The sequence below is a fragment of the Artibeus jamaicensis genome, unplaced genomic scaffold (assembly GCF_021234435.1).
Source record: "Artibeus jamaicensis isolate MK-2021 breed Jamaican fruit bat unplaced genomic scaffold, CSHL_Jam_final scaffold_36, whole genome shotgun sequence".
Classification (NCBI taxonomy): domain Eukaryota; kingdom Metazoa; phylum Chordata; class Mammalia; order Chiroptera; family Phyllostomidae; genus Artibeus; species Artibeus jamaicensis.
The window spans coordinates 64,108-86,831 of record NW_026522041.1 but is presented as its reverse complement, the minus strand read 5'-3'; the positions used below and the strand labels follow the sequence as shown (position 1 = coordinate 86,831).

Genomic DNA, 22,724 nt, shown 5'->3' with positions numbered 1-22,724 from the left:
AGCCCCTGTCCCACCACATGGAGCTTTCTGGGTCTGAAAGAACCCACTTCCTCACTTCCAAGCCTGGACCCCAGCTCTGCCCTGAGAAATCAGAGGAGCAAGGGGAGGAGAGGGACTACAGAGATGTGGGGGAGGGTTCAGGGGAAGGGTGTGTGATTTGTTGTGTCCATGGGCACAGGATGGAGACAACATTCAGGCTCTTGTCTGAAAACCAGACCAACCTCCACCCCAGAGCTCAGTGCCAATGGTCCAGGAGGCACTCACCAGTCACTGTGATGGTCCTGACTGTGGTCCTATTGAGGCCAGTGACAGAGTTATGGGCGAGGCAGGTGTAGGATCCACTGTCATTTGCCGTGATGCTGGGGATAAAGAGCTCCTGTGTGGGTTGCTGAGGCCTCCCATTGATAAGCCAAAAATACTGTGCAGGTGGGTTAGAGGCTGCATGACAGGAGAGGTTGAGGTTTGCCCCTGGTGGGTAATGGGAGTCCGAGGGAAAAATGGAGGGGGCTTCTGGGCCATCTGGAGCAAACAGAGCAAAGCCACACATGATGTCATCAGAGGGAAGGGGAAGCTCCTGGCCTGTGTAAGGGCCACAGTGTCTCTCTGAGCTGGGGCCCAGTCTTGTTGTGAAAGGTGCCAACACAACCCCTTGTTCACTGAGCTGCGTCTGAGACATTAACATGTTTTCCCACCACAGGGCATTGACTGTGAGCCTTTCAAGACGGGGGCCACCCATCCCATCCTAGTCTTGGCTCAGGGTGGAGCTGCCTGGGTTTGTCTGGGACAGGGAGTCATGGCCACCCTTGGTGCCCTGGGTGAGGGTCCGTGTCCTTGGGACTGAGAGAAGTGTATCCTGGCCCCTGGCATGTGGATCTTGGTGGCAGCCTGGACTGGGCAGGGAGAGAAGTCACTCAGAGGACATTCAGGGTGAATGGGTCACTTTGGCTGGCACTTTGAGCAAAGAGCATGCACAGGAGGTCAGAAGGAAGGCTGGTGGTCAGTTCTGATGTAAGGCTGCAGGACCATGAGGTGGGCCAAGTACCTGGGAGTTTGTTGGTGATGACATGAGACAATGACTCCAGAAAGGGTTGAGCAGAGTTCAGGAGTGGTTTGGAATATAGTGAGGGACAGGGGAGCTGGCTGGTTTTGGCAGCACAACCAGGCTCTCTGCCCTCAGTCTTTAGTGTCCTGTCTCCCACTGCAGTGGGGAGGACCCTTCCTCAAACACTCAGACAACAGCAACTACAGAAGGGGGTGACTTGTGGGCACTGGGGGAGCTGGGACTTGCTGATTTATGGCCCTCATGGACCATTTGTGTTTGGCATTAGAGATAGAACTGTGAGTTAAATAGTGCAAGAATAAGTGAAAATCATTAGATCTAAGAGCAAAGTCCCAAAGTCCCAAAGATCTAAGAGCAGTCTCTGGAGGAATCTCTCATCAAGAGAACATTGAAGGTCACAGAGCAAGTTCTGAGTCCAACCAGGGACACACTGTGACCAAAGGAAGACACCACAGTGAGTGTGAAGTCAGTGCCTCCTGGGGAGAGAGACTGTGAGTCCTGCTAAGGGGGCAGAAGTGACCAGAGAGCACGGGCCTGTGTGTCTGTTGTGTAAAGGGAGGGATGACACCAAACTGGTAGAAAAGACACACATTATGTTGGTACACGTAGGAAGAAGGTCCCTGTCACCAGTTTCTGTGGACAGTCAGGCTAGTGGGAGGAGCCCCCACCTAATTCACCAAACAGAACTGAGCTTTGATCAAATTCATTCAATTTGAACAGTGTCTGAGAGAAAGGACAGAGGCTGGTGCACCTCACTGTCTGAGAGGGTCCCATCCCATGGCAGAGGTGCCTCATGAGGACACACGTGTGTGACACAGGCAGTGAACCAGTCAGATGGGGCAGCGTCACCAGCCCCACTTGGGAATGTCTCCAGGTCCCTGGGAGGAATGGGAGCCTCAGACCACATGGATGTGAGTTGTGAGTCAGGGGTGAAGTGATCCCCTGAGCTTTTGGGGACTGAGGCCTGTCCTTCTGCCTTTGACTCCCTGGTAGAGTCACGCAGAGAGTAGATCAATGGTTACATGTCCCTGTCAGGTGTCCTGTTCCTGTTCTTGGCATGAGGGAGGGAAGGAGCCCTGGATGGGGCACAGTGGAGGCTCTTTCTCCCGTGACCTGGGAACCTGGCTCCTGATGGAGGCAGGGCTGCTGCTCTGACTGACTTCTGTGTCCTTCCTGTTGCCCAGGAGGGTGGGCCTGGGAACAGGTGTGAGAAGGAGAACCTGGGGAGCCTGCAGGGCGGAGTAAGCAGAGCAGAGCAGGGCAGTGGGGCTGGAGTGAAGGAGGAGGCAGATGAGGGACATGGAAGCAGCAGAGAGAGCCAGAAATGTCTCTGGTGAGCAGTGGGGGTTATAGGTGACTTCAAGGACCCCAGAGGCCAAGAGCCCAGGGCTGCCCCAGGGCAGGATCAGTGCAGCTGGGAAAGTCCCTCCCGCAGCTGGGCAGCCCCACAGTCTCTGTGAAACTTGGCTCCTGAGGGGGCTTCAGGGGTAGGTGGTCAGAGGGATGGAACAGGAGACCCTTCCTGGGTCTCTGTCCCTGGAAGGACAGAGAACAGGTGTTGCCAAAACCTACTAGGACTATATCCAGTTCCAGTTTCTGTGCAGATTATGGATCATTCATTCATTCATTCATTCATTTTTTTACCTCTTACTCCTATCCTACACCAAGGAGCTAATGAGTGCTGGTCCCTGAGCTGGTTGCAGGTGTGGAGTGAGGAGTGAGAGGCAAAGTCCTTCCTTTCACATACAGTGGGAATGACACCAACACATCAGGAAGCAAAGAAGGGATTGCAAGTGCAGGGCAGGGAGGTGTGGATGGGCCACCTGAGGGGGAGCCCTGGGCATTCTCAGCACTGACTCTGATTGTTACTGCAGGTGCTTTGGTTCTGGAGTAAAGACGGATTAATTCTCCATTTCCTTTGACTCCCCTCCCCAGACCAGAATCTCTCCCTCTGTGCTGGCCACGTCTAAGAAGAAAGGATCTGAACTGGCAGCTGGTGTCAGGGTCTGCACATGCCTGACAGGCCCTTAGAGTGGAGGGGAGGATGGGCTGGGAGTGCAGACAGGTCTTGGTGTGAGTCAGACTGCACAGTCCTGGTCTGTGTGACTACGTGAATGTGCCCCTGTAACTCAGTTCCCCTGAATGAAACAGGGTAGATGGTGAGTGGTCTCAACTTGCCAGGTTGTCTGTGGATGAATCTTAGTTGTTTCCCAATTTCCTGACCTGACACTTGGAACAGAGGCGCTGCCCCAGCTAACAGCCTCTGTGATGATTTGTGTCCCCAAGAGAGGACCCCCTGTTCTGACCCCTGGTGGACGAGGGGCTCTGTGGGCAGCATCTTCTCTGTTTTCCCCTGGACGCTGACCTTCCTCTGGGGTCTCCTATGTCCCCAGGGCAGGTAGCTAATGGCCTGGAGACCTTGTCCACATGTGCTCTCCACTCATAGTCTCAGGTCATGACCAGGCTCCATCCCTGCCCAGATGCAGCCTTTGAGGCTGGTGACCAGTTCACAAATCTTGTGACCTGGACACCCAGGAAACCGATGCTCCAAGTCAGTCCTGCCCAGAAGCACAAACCCACCCTGACATAGGCTCCCCAATGTCCACAGAGTCAGGATCCCTGGGACGGGGGTCTGGGGAGGGGCCCCCAGGCTGAGCTTCTCTGTGAGGATTCCAGGGGCGCTTTAGCCCAGCCCCTGATGGAGCCCCGCAGGGTCTTTCTCAGGGTCATGGTCATGGGGAGGGTCCAGGGAGCTGACTTACTCCCATCAGTCTGGTCCTTCTCTCTGCAGTGAATGTGTGCAGGCGTCAACTCCGGGAGGGGAACTCTGGTCTTAGGAAGTTTGTCTCCACTGGGTGTGTCCTGCACTAAATGCCCAAACCCCCCTGGGACGTGAAACAGAGGGGGATGGAGGCAGAGTCCAGGGTGTGAGTCCTGTGTGTGAGTAGAATTCACCCCACCCGACCCCCAGAGGTCAGAGAGCAATCACTCACGGTACACACGGAGCTGTCCAGCTGCTGCTTCAGTTTGCACATTTTTCTTTAATGCATGCATGGTGTAGTATCCTGTGTCCTGCAGGGTGACCTTCTGGAGCAGCAGGGACCCATTGGGGTATATGGTCTCTCGACCGCTGTGTGCAGGCCCGGGGGTAATTTTTTGACTCTCTATTCCATATGAAGCAATGTGATGGTTGCTGTCCGTACTTTCTCCTCTGTACCAGATATAGCCTATAAGATTCTTAGGCAGACTGTGGACAGGTAGAAGCACATCCTCTCCTTCAGTAGCATTGATTGATGCAACAGTGAGTTGGGCAGTGGTGGGCGGGCTCCTGAAGGTTAACAGCCAGACTAGGAGGAAAGGAGAAATCGATCGATATTTGGATCTTTGTGTTGAGGGGGAAAGATAAGGCCCTAGATCCTGAATTGGTCCCTTAATTTCTCAGGCTTAGTGTGTGTGTGAGTGTGTCCCCCATGGTCAAGGTCAGCAGCATGGCCACCATTACTTCAGCACCTCTGAACCTGTTATTTCTTTTATTTCGATAACTCTGTCCTAGGTATTTGCCCATCTCACCCCCTCACTGCCCTCAGACCCCTGCAGACATTCAGGGGGCTCTAGGGAGACACCTTCCCTGACCACCTCCTTTAGCAACCCTGTGTCTTCACTCTCTGACCTGTCCTTCATGGCACCTGTGGGGACCTGGCATCACATCCAGATCTTTCCTTGTCTGTCTCCTCCCCACAGAACGTGGTCCCAGGTCCTGCTCCTCCTGGGGTGCATCTGCTTCTTTCTGAGGTTGGTGGTAAGGCTGTTTAGTGCCCCTGGTTACGTTTTCCTGGTGTCACCCCTGATATAAATGGTTATTATTCTCACCAGTTTTCAGAAATTATTTCTCAGTGGTGAGTAACCTTTAAGACATACTTGCAGTTTTGCTGCCCCTCACACTTCCAGGTCATGGGATTTCCCTGCTGCTGAGCCCCCCAAGCCCCATCCTACTCTGCTCCCTGTCCTCTCCCCTCAGGGCCAAACAGAAGCCCTCTGTCCCCTCTCAGACCCCTGTCCTCCCCAGGGGACCCAGCCAGTCTCTGTCCCCATCCTCCCGTCCACCCCCAGGGCTTGCTCCTCCTTACCGGCTACAAGGAGCCCCTGCCAGGACATCCGTCCTCTGTGGGCAGGGGCTGAGGGGGACTCCATGGCGTCTGCTGCCTGCTCTGTCCCTCCCTCTGTGACTGCAGCTTGGATTCCACAAATGTTCACGGGCACTGCCGACCTGAAGTGTGCGATCTGCCATCTGTCTCCAAGTGTGCAGAGCCTGCTCGGAGTCGGGAGGGCTCCCCAGTCACGTGGGCTGGGGCGTGGTCAGTGCCCAGGTCCCTCCCTCCCCTCCCCCATTCCTGCCTGCCCTGTTTCCTCCTTCCCGTTTCTGTTTTGTCCAGTTTTCAGACCCTGGCACCTGCTGCACCCTCACTGCCTTTTTCCTAAGTGATTCTCCAGCCACACACCCCCAACCCTCGTTGGCGCGCAGGCACGACCTGTGTGGACGCGCACAAGCCTGGGACGACGAGGTGGGGCGCTCCCTACAGCTGCAGGTTGGGCCACTTTTAGGCCTCTCTTGTTCTTAATCCCACCCCCCCTCCCCAGCAGGAGTCCTGAGGTGACATCAGGAAAACTTGTCACAGGGATGTCACCCCGCTGTGCGTAGTTTCATCTGTGGAACTTGGTGAAGATTGTGGTGCCAGGTGACTCCTTAGAAATGCTGCTTCACAGCTGTCCTGCTAATGGTGGGTGTCCAGCCAGGATACGACCCTGTGAATAGGGGCCGGGGCAGAGGCTCCACTTCTGTGCACAGGAGGGTGTGCAGGGCCTGTTAAATATGCAGATGCTGCCCTGGCTGGTGTGGCTCAGTGGACTGAACGTCTACCTGCAAACCAAAAGATGGCTGGTTCGATTCCCAGTCGGCACACGCCTGGGTTGTGGACCAGGTCCCTGGTTGGGGTGTGTGAGAGGCAACCACACATTGGTGTTTCTCTCCCTCTCCTTCCTCTCTATAAAAATAAATAAATGAAATCTTAAAAAAACTGCAGATCCTGACTCTGCAGGGGTGCAGTGGACCAGAGACTCTGCATCTGACCCGCTTTCTGAGGAGGTTGGTCTTGCTGGCTTGTGAAGCTCACTTTCTTTAACCAAGTATTTATTGAGCTTCTACTGCTCTCCCAAGCTGTTTTCAAAACTGGGCATACAGCAGTGAGCAAAACACAGAAGTGGGAACCCACTGCTTGTTAATAAATCCATCAGAATGTTTCATTTGACGTTTCTTGTAAACATAAAACCTTGTTTATTTAAAAAAATCACAGGATCAGGGGAGCACAGTCTAACAGTGAGGCAGATGGAGACCCTTCCCCGAGAGGACAACCCTGTCCCCCCAGCGTTGGTCTCTGCTGTGTCCTGGTCTGGGGTCTGTCAGCAATACACAGAGAGCCCCAGGTCCCCCAAACCTGGGGATGTTTCTGTTTGTGACACAGGAGCCCAGCTGGGCACCAGGTCTCCCCCAGGTTCTCAGATCCTCTGGGGAGGTGGGTGTCCTCCCAGCAGGAAGGTCACAGAGGTGAGTCTGGGGTGACAGAGGGACAAGCTGGGTGATGACTGGTGAGGGGACCCACCCTCTGTGTTCAGGTGTCACCAGTGTGGCTTCTGCTTCTAAGGACAGAGACCCAGGTGGGTGTCCCAGAAGGACCTGCAGTCCTGGGTGTGAAGGGAGAGGTGTCCTGCGTGTCGTGGCAATAAAGAGGGTGGTAGGTGGTCTGGTGGCTGTGGGCTCCCTGATTCTCAGGGGGAAATTTCAGGGAGACACTCTCTCTCTGTGTTTGTTGGGTGATCCTGTCTATATGTTCCCTGACCATGGGGACAGACTTTGTCCTCTGCCTGGGGACTTGAGACTTGCCTGTGGTCACTCAGCCTTGCCCATGGGTGGTGCCAGACAGGGAGTGGGGAGCAGTGCAGGGACCCCTGGCAGAGCAGGTGCTCCCAGTCCCCCAGAAGGAGCCAGTGGAACAGTGCAGGCATGTGGGAGGGGCCCAGAGAGGTCTGTGATGTGGAAATGAGGCTCTTTTTCTACCTCAGCCAATGTGAGGTTCACATGTTAGTTTCCTGTGTGTCTCAATGTCGCCCCCTGGAGGGCATTGAGACCTGTGGCCCATGTCAGAGCTGTACCAGGGATGCTGACCAGGCTCAGAGGGTGGGAGCTGACCCTGTGTACTAGGCAGAAGTGGACACTGACCACCAGGCTAAGTGGGCAGTCACCCCAGTTTCTGGTCACTGGATTCCTGACTCCATGCCAGGGCAGAGTGAGTCCAGTGGGAGACAGGGGTGGTCCAGTGGAGTCCTGATCCAGTGTCAGGAGAACTGTTTCCCAGGGGGATCTGTTGTCTCAGGAGCAGCTCTTTGTTCCCGAGGTTTTGAAGGAAGGACCAGGTGAGGGTCTGAGTGTTTCAGGAGAGGGCTCAAGCCTGGGGGCTGGTCCACAGATTGTCCTGTGTGTCCCCACCACAAGTCATCTGTGCCGCTGCCTGTCATCTGCTCTAGGCCTCCCCACAGGGCCCAGGAGTTGGAGCAGCTCCATGTGGAGACTCAGGCAGGGGGTGGGGAGGCCCTGTGGGACCCTCAGGCCGTCTGGGAAGGAAGCAGCCTCAGTCCCATCATGGGGAAATTTCTCTTGTTCTCAGGACACTGTGGTCTGGCTGGTGAGATGTCTTCTGGAGACCACAGGCAGGGGTCCCAATGGACCACGGACCCTGTGGGTGGGGGAGTCATCCCCTGATTTCTTGGTGGTCAGGAGGAATGTCCTCCTTCCCTGGTGGTGACTCTCTGGGGTGGAGAACCCAGAGGTTGCTCCCTGTCAGGTCTCTGTGAGAAGAGCGAGGGCTTTGCTGCCTGCCCCGCCCCACTCCCAGGAGATGTCACTCACAGGTCTTTTGGGTGTGACATGAAACGTGAGTGGGCATTCACCCCTGGAAGGACATGGAGGGTGTGTGGAGAGCAGCTGCCTGCAGAGGGCCGGCCTTTGCTGGGCAGACACCAAACTAGTTGGAGGAGCTGATGGGGTCCCGTGTGGGGAGAATGGAGAGAGAAGAGGACTGTGGACAGAATGATGCTGGTGAGGGTCAGACCCTGCTGCTCCTGGGTGCTGCTGATTGGGGATGCCCAGGACATTAGCAGCACCCTGGGGTGGCTCCCATCAGTGGAGTATCTCTGCTGCCCTCTGGTGGACAGAGTTGGAGTGTAGCAGTCACCATGTTTATTTGACAAGATTTCATAGGCATTTCATGGGGGTCGAACATATGTTAATGTTCCATGTCTGTGAGTCTGAGTCTCTGTTCCTGTAAGTATGTAGGCCCTGCCTCTTCCCTCAGAGAGATGTCACCAGGCTCACAGTTCCAGGAGTGTGTATCTGTTTATGTTTGTCTCCAGCAGGTTACACTGAGGGTGGCCCTGGGTGGAGTGGTGTGTGCAGCTGGAGTGCTGGGTGGTGGGTCTGTGGGGAGAAGGAGGAGCAGAAACCAGGTGTGTCAGGAGGGGAAAGTCTGTGTCAGGGGAGCAGAGGGGACAGAATGGACAAGTCATCATCTCTTCTCACTCCCAGCGCCTGGTACCCAGGACAGGAGCCTGGGTTCTGGGGACACAGCACCACACACTTCTCTGTGGTTCTGATCAGGTGAGTGGAGCTGCTTCCTGTGCAGTTAACTGTGACCTGGGGCTCATGCACACCCTGTGCCTGTGGCTGAGCTGTCGGGAGTTGGGTCCACGTTGATCCAGGGCTGTGGTGGGAGCTCTCTGTCACGTGGGCTGTGAGGGTGAAGTCCTGGTCCTGAGCCTGCCTCACACCCACAGTCCCACCCAGGGCCCAGGCAGAACCCCTAATGCTGTGTGCCTGCCCTCCCCTCCCCCTTCCTGGGGTTCCTGCCCTGCTCCTCCTTATTCCTGGGCTCTGTGGGCAGCCTCAGCCAGTGCCTCCCCTGTTCCTGTTCCAGGCAGCTGTCCTTGTGGTTGCTGCCCCCTCACCATCTCTGTGCTGAGCAGCTTCTCAGTTGCTCTGAACCCTGGCTCCAGGAGGGAGGAAGGGGGGGAGCTGGGAGTGGCGCTCTCCGAGGTGCTGCACTGTCTGGAGAGCTGGAGGGCGAGCAAGGGGCCCTGGTGAGTCCATGGAGTCACTGCTGTGTCTCTGGGTGGATGCCTCTCTCATTTGCCAGATCTGAGCCCTCTAGGACAGCAGAGAGCATGGTGTTTGGGGCACAGGGGTCAGGGCATGTGCTAGTGGATCATTAGAGGTAAGAATGAGTAGTGTCTCTCCTATTCTTTCCCCTGATCCCTGAACCTGTGGGAGATCCCTGAACTCCCACCAGAAATGCGGGGTTGCATTTAGTTTACATTTCCCAGGCGGAGGCCATCGCAGTGGTTTCCACCGGCAGCTGTGGGGGACACATTTTCCAGGTATGCACTCCAGAGCTGGGGAAGTCACCACAGGGTGTGGGGACCTACTTGGCCCCCTGGGAGATGAGCCTGAGCTGAAATCCATTGCTCACCTGACCTCCAGAAGCTCCTACTGTGGCTGGGGGCCACTGTGTCACTGTAGTTGTCCTGCAGTCAGTGTCAGTTCAGAGCCAGTGCCCGTGGTCCCCAAAGGTCAGGTTGCTTCTTTTCCCCAGTGCAGTGCCATCTTGGTGAAAGTCTCTTTGGGAAAGACTGGATGAAAGAGTAACAGTGTAAATTTCCGGTCATGTACCAGGGTCTTCCCTCAAGGGGACCCAGTCCTCCTTTTTTAAGAAATAGATTTTATGTATTTATGTTTAGAGAGAGGGGAGGAAGAGAGAGGGGGGCAAACAATGCTGTGTGAGAGAAACATTGATCGGCTGTCTCTCACATGCCCCCAAGGTCACCTGGCCTCCAACCCAGGCATGAGCCCTGACTGGGAATTGAACTGGGGACCTTTTGGTTCCCAGGCTGGCGCTCACTCCTCTGAGCCACACAAGCCAGGGCCAGTCTTGTTTTCACTCAAGGTCTCTGGGTCTGCCAATGAGTCCACGTCTGGGAACTGACTGAGGGGCCACCACACTCTGTTCCTACAATTCAAGTTTGTATCCGTTCACTGACCTAGAACTCTTCTGCTCATATAGATCGAGTGAGAATTTAGCAGACTTCTGATCTTTCATTCCAGCAACACCAGGCTCAACGAGCCTAAGGCCCTGGTCTCTGGGTATCAGAGCATTCTGATGACTGCTGTGACCTGCTGTCCATCCCAGTGACCACAGCCCACTTGCCATTGGTCATTAGGTGCTGCCTCTTAGCCCTGCTAGCTCTGGACCCAGGGCCCCCTCTGCATTTTGGTTTCCTGGTCAGTGGCCGCAGTTCCCAGTGTAGCTTCTGCCCTGACAGAGAAGAGCCATCACCCAGCTCCTCGAGGCTGCTGGGCTCCGGCACACACTCCCGCCTCCCAGCCACGGTGAAAATGCGTGCTCTGGACTCTCCCAGGTGGGTGGGCAGGTCTGAAACGATAAACCCAACCACATGCCAACCTCCCTGATCCCTGCATCCCTTCCTCCCTGTCACACCATCTTGGGTGTTCCTATGTAAAGTGTGGTGCCATGGTGTGTGGTCCTGAAAATAGAGAGGCTTCTGTGATATAACACTGCTTTTTTTTCTTTTTTTAAATTTTATTTAGTTATTTTTCAAGTACAGTTTTTTTGTCTATTTTTCCCATCCCAGCCTCCCCCGCCCTTTGCTCCCCACCTCCCTCCCATTTCCACCCCCCAACACTGCTTTTTTTAAAAAAAGATTTTATGGAGACTTCCGCCAAGATGGAGGCATAGGTGGAAACACTTTGCTTCCTCGCACAACCAAATCTAAAAAACCAAAGTTTTGACAACAATAAACGCAACCAAACCACAGATAATCGAACAATACAGAGTCCAAAAATAACGAACCACTCAGCTAAACTGGTGAGAGTGGCAAAGCCAGCAGCAGAGTGGGTCGGGCAAAAATGATCCCCTGACCCGGGCGGTGCACAAGCAGCCGAGGGCGAGGATACCAAGTGTGGGGCAGCTACGGAAAGTCACAGTGGGGCTGTCTGTTTGAGGTCACGCATTTGCGCGCAGATAAACCAGTGAAGAGATGTGCATTCAGACAGACCACACAGGCCCTGGCACAGGGTGGCGGGCTCACACATTTGCGCTCAGATAAACAGGCGGGGGCAAGCAGTGAGGCAGACCTAGCGAGCAGAGAGGACCGCCATTGTCCCTCTCTGACCCCACCCCCACATACAGTGTCACAAACCAGCAACCTGGGTGGCCCCGCCCTGGTGAACACCTAAGGTGCCTCTCCTCATATGTAACAGGCACAAACAGATTAAAAGATGGCTCAAGAACAACTCAGAGGCCCAGAGGCAATAAATCTCAGTGATGAAGACATAGCCAAATTTTAAGATGCACAGTTCAAAACACTGGTGATCAGGATGCTCACAGAACTGGTTGATTTTAGTCACAAATTAGAGGAACATATGAAGGCTAAACTAATTGAAATGAAGGGAAATAAATGCACAGGGAACCAACAGTGATGGAAAGGAAACTGGGACTCAAATCAAGGGAGTAGACCAGAAGGAAGGAAAAAATGACCAAACAGATAAACATGAAGAAACAAGAATTCAAAAACATGAGGAGAGGCTTAGGAACCTTCAGGACATCTTTAAACGCTTCAACATCCAAATTATAGGGGTACCAGAAGGGGAAGAGGAAACGCAACAAGTGGAGAACTTATTTGAACAAATAATAAAAGAGAACTTCCCCATTCTGGCAAAGGAAATAGACTTCCAGGAAATCCAGGAAGCTCAGAGAGTCCCAAAGAAGTTGGACCCAAGAAGGAACACACCAAGGCACATCATAATTATATTAGCTAAGATTAAAATGAATGAGAAAATCCTAGAAGCAGCAAGAGATAAGGGGACAGTCACCTACAAAGAAGTTCCCATCAGACTGTCAGCGGATTTCTCAAAAGAGACCTTGCAGGCAAGAAGGGGCTGGAAAGAAGTATTCCAAGTAATGAAAACCCAAGACCTACAACCAAGATTGCTCTATCCAGCAAAGCTTTCATTTAGAATGGAAGGACAGTTAAAGTGCTTCTCAGATAAGATCAAATTCAAGGAATTCATCATCACCAAGCCCTTATTATATGAAATGTTAAAGGGACCTATCTAAGAAAAAGAAGATAAAAAAGATGAACAGTGAAAGGACAGCAAACTCACAGTTATTAACAACCACACCTAAAACAAAAGCAAATTAAGAGGACAGCAAGATCAGGAGCAGAACCATAGAAATGAGGATCATATGGAGGGTTAGCAACAGGGGAGTGGGAGGAGGAGAAGGGGGGAGAAGGTACAGAAAATAAGTAGCATAGAGGGTAGGTAGAAAATAGGGGAGGGTAAGAATAGTAGGGGAAATATAGAATCTAAAGAACTTGAGACACATGGTCATAAACTAAAGGGGGAATGTTGGGGGAAGGGTGTGCAGGGTGGAGGGGAATGAAGGGGGGGAAATAGGACAAATGTAATGGCATAATCAATATAATAAAAAATATATTTAAAAAAGATCTTATGTATTTTTTAGATAGAGGGGAAGGCAGGGAAGAAAGAAAGAGAAAGAAATATTAATGTGTGAGAAAATCACTGATCAGCTGCCTGTCACATGCCCCCAACTGGGCCCCTGGCCTGTAACCCAGGCATGTGTCCTGACAGGGAATTGTATCAGGGACCCCTCAGTTCACAGGCTGCTGCTCAACCCAGTGGGCCACACAAGCCAGGGTGAGCAATATTCTTTTTGACAACATGTTTCTTCTGAAAGACAGTAGGAACCTCCATTCATTGCATTCACTCTTTTTAAAAAAATAATATATTTTATTGATTATGGCATTACATTTGTTCCCTTCCCCCCTTCATTCCCCTCCACCCTGCACACCCCGCCCACCCACACTGCCCCCCTTTAGTTCATGTCCATGTGTCATAAGTTCTTTAGCTTCTACATTTCCCACACTACTCTTGCCCTTCCCCTGGCCATTTTCTCCCCACTGTCCATGCTACTTATTCTCTGTACCTTCTCCTCACCTCTCCTCCTCCCACTCCCCTGTTGCTAACCCTCCATGTGATCTTCATTTCTATGGTTCTGCTCCTGATCTAGCTGTCCTCTTAGTTTGCTTTTGTTTTAGGTGTGGTTGTTAATATCTGTGAGTTTGCTGTCCTTTCACTGTTTGTATTTTTTATCTTCTTTTTCTTAGATAGGTCCCTTTAATATTTCATATAATAAGGGCTTGGTGATGATGAACTCCTTGAACTCGACCTTATCTGAGAAATGCTTTATCTGCCCTTCCATTATAAATGAAAGCTTTGCTGGATAGAGCAATCTTGGATGTAGGTCTTTGGATTCCATGACTTGGAATACCTCTTTCCAGCCCCTTCTTCCCTGTAAGGTCTCTTTTGAGAAATCCACTGACAGTCTGATGGGAACTCCTTTGTAGGTGACTGTCCCCTTATCTCTTGCTGCTTCTAGTATTCTCTCCTTCATTTTAATCTTTTTTTTTAAATTTTTATTTATTTTTTTTAAATAAATTTATTTTTTTTGAATTAATTATGCTGTTACAGTTGTTCTATTCCCCCCTTCATTCCCCTCCACCCTGCCCCCCCAACCCCACCATTACCCCCCTTTAGTTTATGTCCATGTGTCTCAAGTCCTTTAGGTTCTATATTTCCCATACTATTCTTGCCCCCCCCACCTATTTTCTATCTACTGTCTATGCTACTTATTTTCTGTACCTTCTCCCCCCGTCCTCCTCCTCCCACTCCCCTGTTGCTAACCCCTCCTTGAGATCTTCATTTCTATGTTTCCACTCCTGATCTAGCTGTCCTTTTAGTTTGCTTTCGTTTTAGGTGTGGTTGTTAATAACTGTGAGTTTGTTGTCCTTGCACTGTTCATGTTTCTTTAACTTCTTTTTCTTAGATAAGTTCCTTTTAACATTTCATATAATAAGGGCTTGGTGATGATGAACTCCTTGAATTTGGTCTTATCTGAGAAGCACCTTATCTGTCCTTCCGTTCAAATGAAAGTTTTGCTGGGTAGAGCAATCTTGGTTGTAGGTCTTTAGATTTCATGACTTGGAATATTTCTTTCCAGCCCCTTCTTGCCTGTAAGGTCTCTTTGAGAAATCTGCTGACAGCCTGATGGGGACTCCTTTGTAGGTGATTGTCCCCTTACCTCTTGCTGCTTCCAGGATTCTTTCCTTCATTTTAATTTTGGCTAATGTAATTATGATATGCCTTGGTGTGTTTCTTCTTGAGTCCAACTTTTTTGGTACTTTCTGAGCTTCTTGGATTTCTTGGAAGTCTATTTCCTTTTGCCAGATTGGGGAAATTTTCTTTTATTATTTGTTCAAATAGTTTTTCCACTGGTGGTTGTGTCTTTCCCCCTTCTGGCACCCCTATAATTCGGATATTGGAGCGTTTATAGATGTCCTGGAGGTTCCTAAGCTTCTCCTCATTTTTCTGAATTCTTATTTCTTCATTCCTTTCTGATTGATCATTTTTTTCTTCCTTCTGGTTCACTCCATTGATTTGAGTCCCAGTTTTTTTTTCATCTCTATGGTTTTCCTGTGGAATTCCATTCATTTCCCTTAATTTAGCCTTCATATGTTTCTCTAATTTGTGGCTATAGTCCACCAGATCTGTGAGGAAGCTGATGACCAGTGTTTTAAACTGTGCGTCTGAGAGATTTGCTATTTCTTCGTCACTTAGATTTATCTCTGGGGCTTTGAGGTCTTCCTGCGACATTTTTGGTCTGTTCTGGCCCTTTAAGTGGGAGGAGCGGCGCCTTGGATTCCCAGGTCGCTGGGTTGTGACGCTGTATGTGGGGGCGTGGTCAGAGCGGGGAAATGGCGCCGCCGCCCCCGCCGGTCAAAGCGCTCACTCCCTCACCCGCGTGCAACCAGGCAACCTCAGTCAACTCGCTGCCACCACCTCCCCACTAACTCCTCTGTAGTCGCTCACCCGGTGGGCCGCTCGGTCGCTCACTAGGTCCAATCCTGGGTTTGGAACCCGTGCGACTGGATTCGCGCGTCTGGATTCCACGCCCGGGTGGACTCCTTTGTAACTCCTCACCCGACGCCGGTTTCGCCCCTTACCGGTCGGGCCGAAGAATTTGTTGTTAGCGGACTTCCGAAAAGTTCAGTTTTCCGTGTTCTGGTTGTGTTTTCTGATGCTAATATTTAGTTGTCCCTAAACTTGGTTGTGTGAGGAGGCAGGCACATCCACCTTAAACCTCCATCTTGGCGGAAGTTCCATTTTAATCTTAACTAATGTAATTATAATGTGTCTTGGTGTGTTCCTTCTTGGGTCCACCTTCTTTAGGACTCTCTGAGCTTCCTGGATTTCCTGGAAGTCTATTTCCTTTGCCAGAATGGGGAAGTTCTCTTTTATTATTTGTTCAAATAAGTTCTCCACTTGTTGCGTTTCCTCTTCCCCTTTTGGTACCCCTATAATTTGGATGTTGAAGCATTTAAAGATGTCCTGAAGGTTCCTAAGCCTCTCCTCATGTTTTTGAATTCTTGTTTCTTCACGTTTTTCTGTTTGGTCATTTTTTTCCTCCTTCCGGTCCACTCCTTTGATTTGAGTCCCAGTTTCCTTTCCATTATTGTTGGTTCCCTGTGCATTTTCCTTCATTTCACTTAGTGTAGCCTTCATTTTTTCATCTGTCACAGATGAAATTTGGGACCAGAATCAGCCAGTTCTGTGAGCATCCTGATCATCAGTGTTTTGAACTGTGCAACTGATAGGTTGGCCATCTCTTGGTCACTTAGTTGTATTTGCTCTGGAGCTTTGATCTGTTCTTCCCTTTGGGCCTTTTTTTGGGTCTTGTTGCACCTGTTACATATGAGTGGTGGACTCTTAGGTGTTCACCAGGGCGAGTCAACCCAGGTGCTTGGTTGTGGTGCTGTATGTGGGGGCTGGGACCGAGAGTTAACAATGGCACCTGACACTCTCTGTCGGATTTTAGTCCCTTCCACCACTTTCCCCAAGCAAACTGGGCCTTTCTGGTCCTGATTTCCATGGGCCTTTCTGGTGCTGATTTCCATGAGCATTCCAGGACCCTGTGGGTCTCTTCAACAAACTCTCCTGTGAGGCTGGGAGTCTCTCCTGGCACCTCAACCCCCACAGGTGTTTTTAACTGGTGTTTTGAGGCTTTATTTCCCCTGTGCTGGGACCCTGGGTTGCACAGTCTGTCTTGCTCCCCAGTTTTGCCTGGTTTATCTGTGCGAGAATGCGGACTTCTTAGACAGCCAGTTCCCCTGCGCACCATGCCGAGCTTCACAATTGCCATCTCGCTGGGTCTGCCCATTGCCACCCCACACCCTGGGCCTGCCAGCTACCACCTGCGTGCCCAGGGCCACCCACTGCCATGTTGCATGCCTGGTGCTACCACTTTTTTTTGCTGAGACCTGTCTCCATCTGGCTGCCCGAACTACACCCCTCCTACCAGTCTGGAGGAATGCGTCTATTTTAACTCCGTGGTTGTTGGATTTCCATGCAGTTCAATTTTCTGTCAGTTCTGGTTGTTATTTTGTTTGTAAATTATTGTGGTCCTTATTTTGATCGTGCGAAGAGGCACAGTGTGTCTACCTACACCTCCATCTTGGCTGGAAGTCTGGGGTGCATTGTCTCGATGTCTGGATATGGGCCCATTTCTGTATACAGGTGTAATTTCTCTGCAAATTACAGGTGATAAAACAGAATGGTCGTCACGCACACTTTCCCCCTACACCAGGCATAGTCTGCAATTCCCAGACAGACTGTGGACAAGGTGAACACACCCTCCCCTTCAGGAGCACTGGGCAGCTCTGACTCAGTAGTGAGTGGGACAGTCCTGGGCAGCCTCTGAAGGTCAAGAGTGAGACTAGGAGGGAAGGAGAAATTGATCAATATTTGGATGTATGTGTTGGGAGGGCAAGATGAGGCCCTGGGTCCTGAGCACACCTGTTCATCTCTCAGCCTTGCTCTGTGTGAGTTTGTGTGAGTGCATCTCCCATGGTCAAGTCAGCAGCACAGCCACCATTACTTCAGCACCTCTGAACCCTTTGCTTCCTCTGCTTCAAATGCTCTTCCCCAGGTGTCTGCCCTGCTCCCCCCTCACTGCCCTCAGACCCCTGCTGACACTCAGGGGTGTCTTGGAAAGACTTCTCTCTTGCCCACTTTTTCTAGAGACCCTGTGCTTTCACCTTCTGACCTGTCCTGGCTTTTGTAACACCTGTAGGTACCTGACATCACACCCAGATCTTTGCTTGTCTGTCTCCTCCCCACAAAATGTGAGCTCCATGCAGGCAGGGGGCTTGTCCGACCCTGTTGCACCCCCAGTGTCTGTGACAGGCCGCAGGCACCTGCGGGAGAATGAGTGAGTGGTAGCTGGTCCTGAATGATCCTCCCAGGATGTACCTGCTTATTTCTGATGGTGGTATAAAAAAAGCTTAGTGTTTCTGGTTAAGTTTTACTGGTATCACACTGATCTAAACTGTTATTTTTATCATCTGTTTTCAGAAATTATTGCTCAGTGATGAAGAACTTGTAAAACTTTCTGTAATCAAGGATTTCCTGCTCCTCACACTTTCAGATCATGAGATTTCCCCATTGCTGAGCCTTCCCCCACCTACTCTGCTCCCCTGTCCTCTCCCCTCAGGTCCAAACAGAAGCCCACTGTGCCCTCTCAGACCCCTGTCCTCGGGGACCCAGCCAGTCTCTGTCCCCATTCTCCCATCCAACCCCAGGGAGTATCCTCTCCTTACTGGCCAGCAGGAGCTCCTGCCAGGGGATCCACCCTCTGTGGGCAGAGGCTAAGGGAGACCCCATGTGTCCTGCTGCCCACTCTGTCCCTCCCTCTGTGACAGGAGCTTGGATTCCAGAAATGCTCACGCCCCCTCTGTTTAGATGGGTTAGAGCTGCTATCCCTCCTCCCTGTGGGTAGATCTTCCAGGAAAGGAGCATCCTGGCAGTCAGTAAAGCAGGGGGTGAGGGACTGTGCCCAGCACCCCCTTCTCCTTCCCCAAGTCCTGCCTCTCCTCTCCCCTCCTTCTTGTTTGCCCACTTTCATTGACATGGTTGATGGGGACCCACATCCTGAGAGACTGTCTCTCTCCCACCCTGGCATTGGCCTCTGCTGTGTCCTACTCTTGGGTCTCTCAGCACAACACAACAGAGAACCCCAGGGTCCCCAAAAGCAAGTGACTCTGTTGGTGTGTGACACAGAAACCCAGCTTGACACTGGGTCTTCCCCGTGTTCTCTAATGCTCTGGGGACACTGGGTTTCCTCTCAGCAGGAAGGTCACGGAGATGACCCTGGGGTGAGAGGGGGTCAGTGGGTGATGACTGGGGAGAGGGACTCCTTTCTATCTCCCTGGGCCTCTAGCCTGTCCACAGCTTCCAGAAACAGATGGTCAAGCCCTGGGGGTCCCAGCAGGACTAGCCCCTAGAGATGTGAAGAGTGACTCTGTCCTGGGAGGAGAGGCCATGGGGGTGGATCAGCTGGGCTGTGGGACACTGGTCCTGACTCCCTCTGCAGTCAGGGGGCTCAGTCCTGCCTGGTGCTGACATCACCTTGGACCTGGGTCACGGGTTCTGGGCTGGGTCAGGACCCTGTGTGACAAGAGCAGGTGGTGCCAGGAGAGCCCACTGTGGGGAGTGGGGCTGCTCACAGCTGAGAGGTGAGGGTGGGTGTGGTCAGTGTCCTGGCCCTGATGGAGCTTGTCCCTCAAGCTCCCTCACCTGTGCACCTGTCCTCCTTACTTCCTGAGGGTCCAGGACCCAGGTGCACGAGAGAGCCCTCAAAGGCGCCTGTGTCCATGGGTCTTCCAGTGTCTCATCTGTCTGCTCTTTGGTTTCAGCTTCATTGATTTGGTTCTGTCCCTGTGAGCACTCCCTGAGCACTTCCTCTGTGTCATTACTGGGCTTGGCCTGGGGACTCCACAGAGACAGGCTTGACGTGATCCCTGTGTTGGAGCAGGGAGCTGGGCACTTAGTCAGAAGCTGTAGGAGGGACTCGTGAGTGATGATTGTGAGGGAGAGAGAAGGACAGCACCTAGTGTCGTGGGAGCATATGAAGAGCTCTTCTGGGAATGTCCCCTCTGTGTTGTAGGTAAGACAGTGGCCTGACCCTCAGGGCAGGGAGATTTCCGGAGGCTGGAGCAGGGTCAGCCTCCGAAGGTCACCTTCTGGGTGCAGGAGTTGGCCCTGTGTGAACGGTGCCATCAACTGATGTGCAGCCATGTGCAAGGGGGTCACGATTCACAAATTGGAGCAGCATCTGGTTTTCCTGATAACAACATCTCCCTCATTGTGTATTTCTCATGTGGAATAGGAACAAGTCTCTTCTCGTGGTGTCCATGCTGCTGCAGCCCCAGAGACCAGCATCCCAAGATCCCCTTTATGGTGCTGATGACCAGCAACCAGGGCTTGTGCACTGGGAGTTGGGAGCTGTGTCTGCCTTGTTCTCACTGTTTACAAGGAGGTTTACTAACAGGAGGAGGTGGAGGAGGCTGCTGGGCCTGTGGAAGGCCTCTGTCTCCCTCCCTTGGAGGCGGGAGGGTGTTGTGGGCGTCACTGCATGAACTGACCCCAGAGTCAGCAGGACCAAGTCCAGGCTGCCCACAGGCAGTTCATGGTGGAGGAAGATGATGGTCTTAGCCCAGAGACGGGGGTATGGACACAACAAGGGCCCTTAAAGTCTACATCCTCATGCCTAGGATCTGCAAATATTGTCTCCTTATAAAGGGAACTTACAGATGAAAGATCATGTGATCAGGAATTTAAGGTGGTTCATCACTGGGCCCATTATGATCACAAGGGACCTGTCCTTATAAGGGACAGAGGGGGCAGGAGAGGCAGGGACCCAGAAGGAGATGTGGTGATGGAAGCAGAGTTCAGGGGCTTCAAGATGCTGCACTTCCAGCTCTGAAGATGGAGGCGGGGCCACAAGCCCAGGGATATAGTCATCTCTGACAGCTTGAAGAGGCGAGGACACCAGGAAGAACCTCCAGAAGGAACCATCATGTCAACGCTGTGATTTGTGCCATGTGAGTCCTCTAAGTGTGTGGTGATTGGCTGCAGCAGCCGTGGGAAACCAGCAAGAGGTGTCACCTTGTGGATCCCAAGCTTGTGTGCATTGGGACAGGGAAGGAGTCAGAGCTCCGTTGTGATGTGAACACGTGAGGGTTTGCTACTGTGTCTCATCTCATGACAGATGATGCTTGGACAACTCGGAACAATCTCCTGAATGTGATTCCGTGTCTCCATATTGGACCAGCTTTGTTGTGTGAACACGGACACCCTGACTGGAGTGGACCTGAATGGGAACAGCACCCATCCTCGGCCCTCAGGGAGGGACTGAGAGCTGCAGGGCCAGGTGTGCAGAGGGGGCTGCAGGTGAGGTGTGTGTGGGAGGAGCTGGGCCAGGTGCAGGAGGAGACACTTGGTCCTGTCTCCATGGGAGTCTGGGTGAGAGTTTGTTGGTGGAACACCTGGATGCTCAGTTGTGGAAAGGACGCTGTGTCAGTGAGATCCAGGTGCAGTAGGAGACTGAAGGGAAGTGGGGGCTGAGGTCATGGACAAGTCAAGGCGGGGCTTCTCAGGGCAGGAGTCCTGGGTCTTTGCCAACTTGGTTACTCTGACAGCCTCTGTCTGTGTTCCCCAGATGTGAAGACGACCTGAGGGCTAGTCTTTGGGTCAAAGCAGAAACTCAGTGACAGAGTCAGCTTCCTGGATCCTGGATTTGGGGATAGAGAACTTTGTGGAGGCCACCAGGTTCTGAGTGAGGAAGGAGGAAGGACACAGGACACTTGGACACTCAGACACTCAAAAGGGGCTCCACTCAGGAATATGCCCCACCCATGGGTGCAAGCCATGACTCATTCACAGAAGGACCCTTGCTCATCTTTGTGAGAACATGAGATGACCCCACTGGGTGCTCCTGACACAGGGCACGTGTGCAAAGGGACAAACCCTGGGGTGTCCATGGCCTGGTCCCCAGGGCTGTGTGAGGACAGCCCAGGGCTCTCCTGGTTGGTTCAACTCCTCTTAATTCTGCAGTGGCTTTATTTTTATTTTGTACTTACTGATTTGTGTGTGTGTGTGTGAGAAGAGAGAAGAGAGAGAGAGGAAATAGAAACATTGGTTTGTTGGTCCGCCCACGCATGCACTCACTGGTTTGATTCTTGCATGTCATGGACCAGAGAGGAACCCTGTCACCCTGGCACAATAGGGAGAGGCCACAACTAGCCAAGGGACCCAATCAGGCCTCTACTTTTTCCTGAACCCCCACCCCAATCTCCATACCCACAGTGTCTCCTCTCTCCCAGGAAACAGAGACAGCAGCCTGGAGAGTTCTTTTTCTTGTGTGACCCTGGAGCAAAAGGACCAAGAGTTTCAGGTGAAGTTTTGCTAAAGAAGTTCCCTTTTGGCCCTGACTGGTGAGGCTCAGTGGGATGGGCATTGTCCTGCAAACCAAGAGGTCACAGGTTCAATTCCCGGTCAAGGCACAGGTCTGTGTTGGAGGCCAGGTCCCTGGTTGGGGGCGGGGAGAGGCATCAAATCCATGTTTCTCTCGCACAATGATGTTCCCTCCCTCTATGTTTCCTTCCCTTCCTCCTCTCTTTATGAGTAAATGAATAAAATCTTTTTTAAAAAAGTACCCATGGGTAGAAAGAGTAAATGAGAGGAAGGCCCCCTTTATTCAGATCACACAGGTGGTCCTCATCGCGTTAGTGGCTGGCCACTTTCTGGAAGATGGGAGCCTTTACCCTGGTCCATCAGGGTCAGGGTGGTCAGTCTGGGTCATCAGTATTCAGGAGGGATCCTGACCTTAGGCCCAAGTCCCCGAATATCCTCCAGGCATAGGGCTGGTTCTCTGGCTCAGGCTCCAATTCCTGACCCCCAGGGTCTGGGTCTCAGGCTGTCCCTCCCCACAGCCCTGGAGGAGCTGAACCTGGAGGAACTAGGAAGCCCCACTGGCTCTGGGGCTGATGCGGCAGTACACGTCTGTGCTCGGGTGCAGCAAGTCCTGTGAGGGAAAGGACAGACCCCTGAGCCCTGCAGCCTCCTCAGGACAAGTGCAGGGTTTCACAGGCCCACTGGGGCCTGCCTGTGCTGGGGGTGCCTGTCCCCGGCCACCTCCCTCTCCCCACCCTCTGTTTGCACATTATGCTGCGGTTTCCTGAACATGAAGCACAGCCAGGCTTGAGCTGAGGCAGGTCTGGGCCCCTGTGACCTGCAGGACAGAACATTCATCACCCACACTCACCTCATAGATGGGGCTGGCTGTCCTGGGGCCAGGGAGGGGACCCTATGCAGGGGGCAGAGAGAGGGCATCAGGGGACAGGGCAGGAGGCCATTTCTGCACAGGAGTGACAGCTCTGCCTCCTGAGGAGCTGTCCCCACACCTACCTGTCACCCTGCACCCCAGTTTCATTCCATGCTGCAGCCCCCTCATCCTTGTTAACCTGAGAACCCTCACTGGTGCTGACTGGTTCCCCTCAGGTCACCCCAGGGGACCAGCACAGACTCAGGACTGGGTTCGGGTCTGCCCTTGATGTGGGTGCT

The 22,724-nt window shown here is 52.5% G+C and overlaps 1 protein-coding gene across 4 annotated transcripts in view; it reads right to left on the bottom strand.

The window, feature by feature from the left end:
- Nucleotides 1-22,724, bottom strand: part of LOC119049339 (carcinoembryonic antigen-related cell adhesion molecule 1-like) — a 38,691-nt gene that overhangs the window by 4,914 nt on the left and 11,053 nt on the right. For 3 of the 4 annotated variants that reach the window (XM_053657162.1, XM_053657159.1, XM_053657161.1), the window contains exons 8-9: nt 22,426-22,467; nt 21,838-22,185 (exon numbers count right to left, since the gene is read on the bottom strand). The exons of the other annotated variant lie outside the window; for it this stretch is intronic. In XM_053657162.1, coding sequence (XP_053513137.1) covers nt 22,120-22,185; nt 22,426-22,467 — 108 coding nt within the window. In that variant the 3' untranslated portion in view covers nt 21,838-22,119. Of the gene's footprint in view, nt 1-21,837; nt 22,186-22,425; nt 22,468-22,724 lie in introns of those variants that run through there. 4 annotated transcript variants of the gene reach the window in all.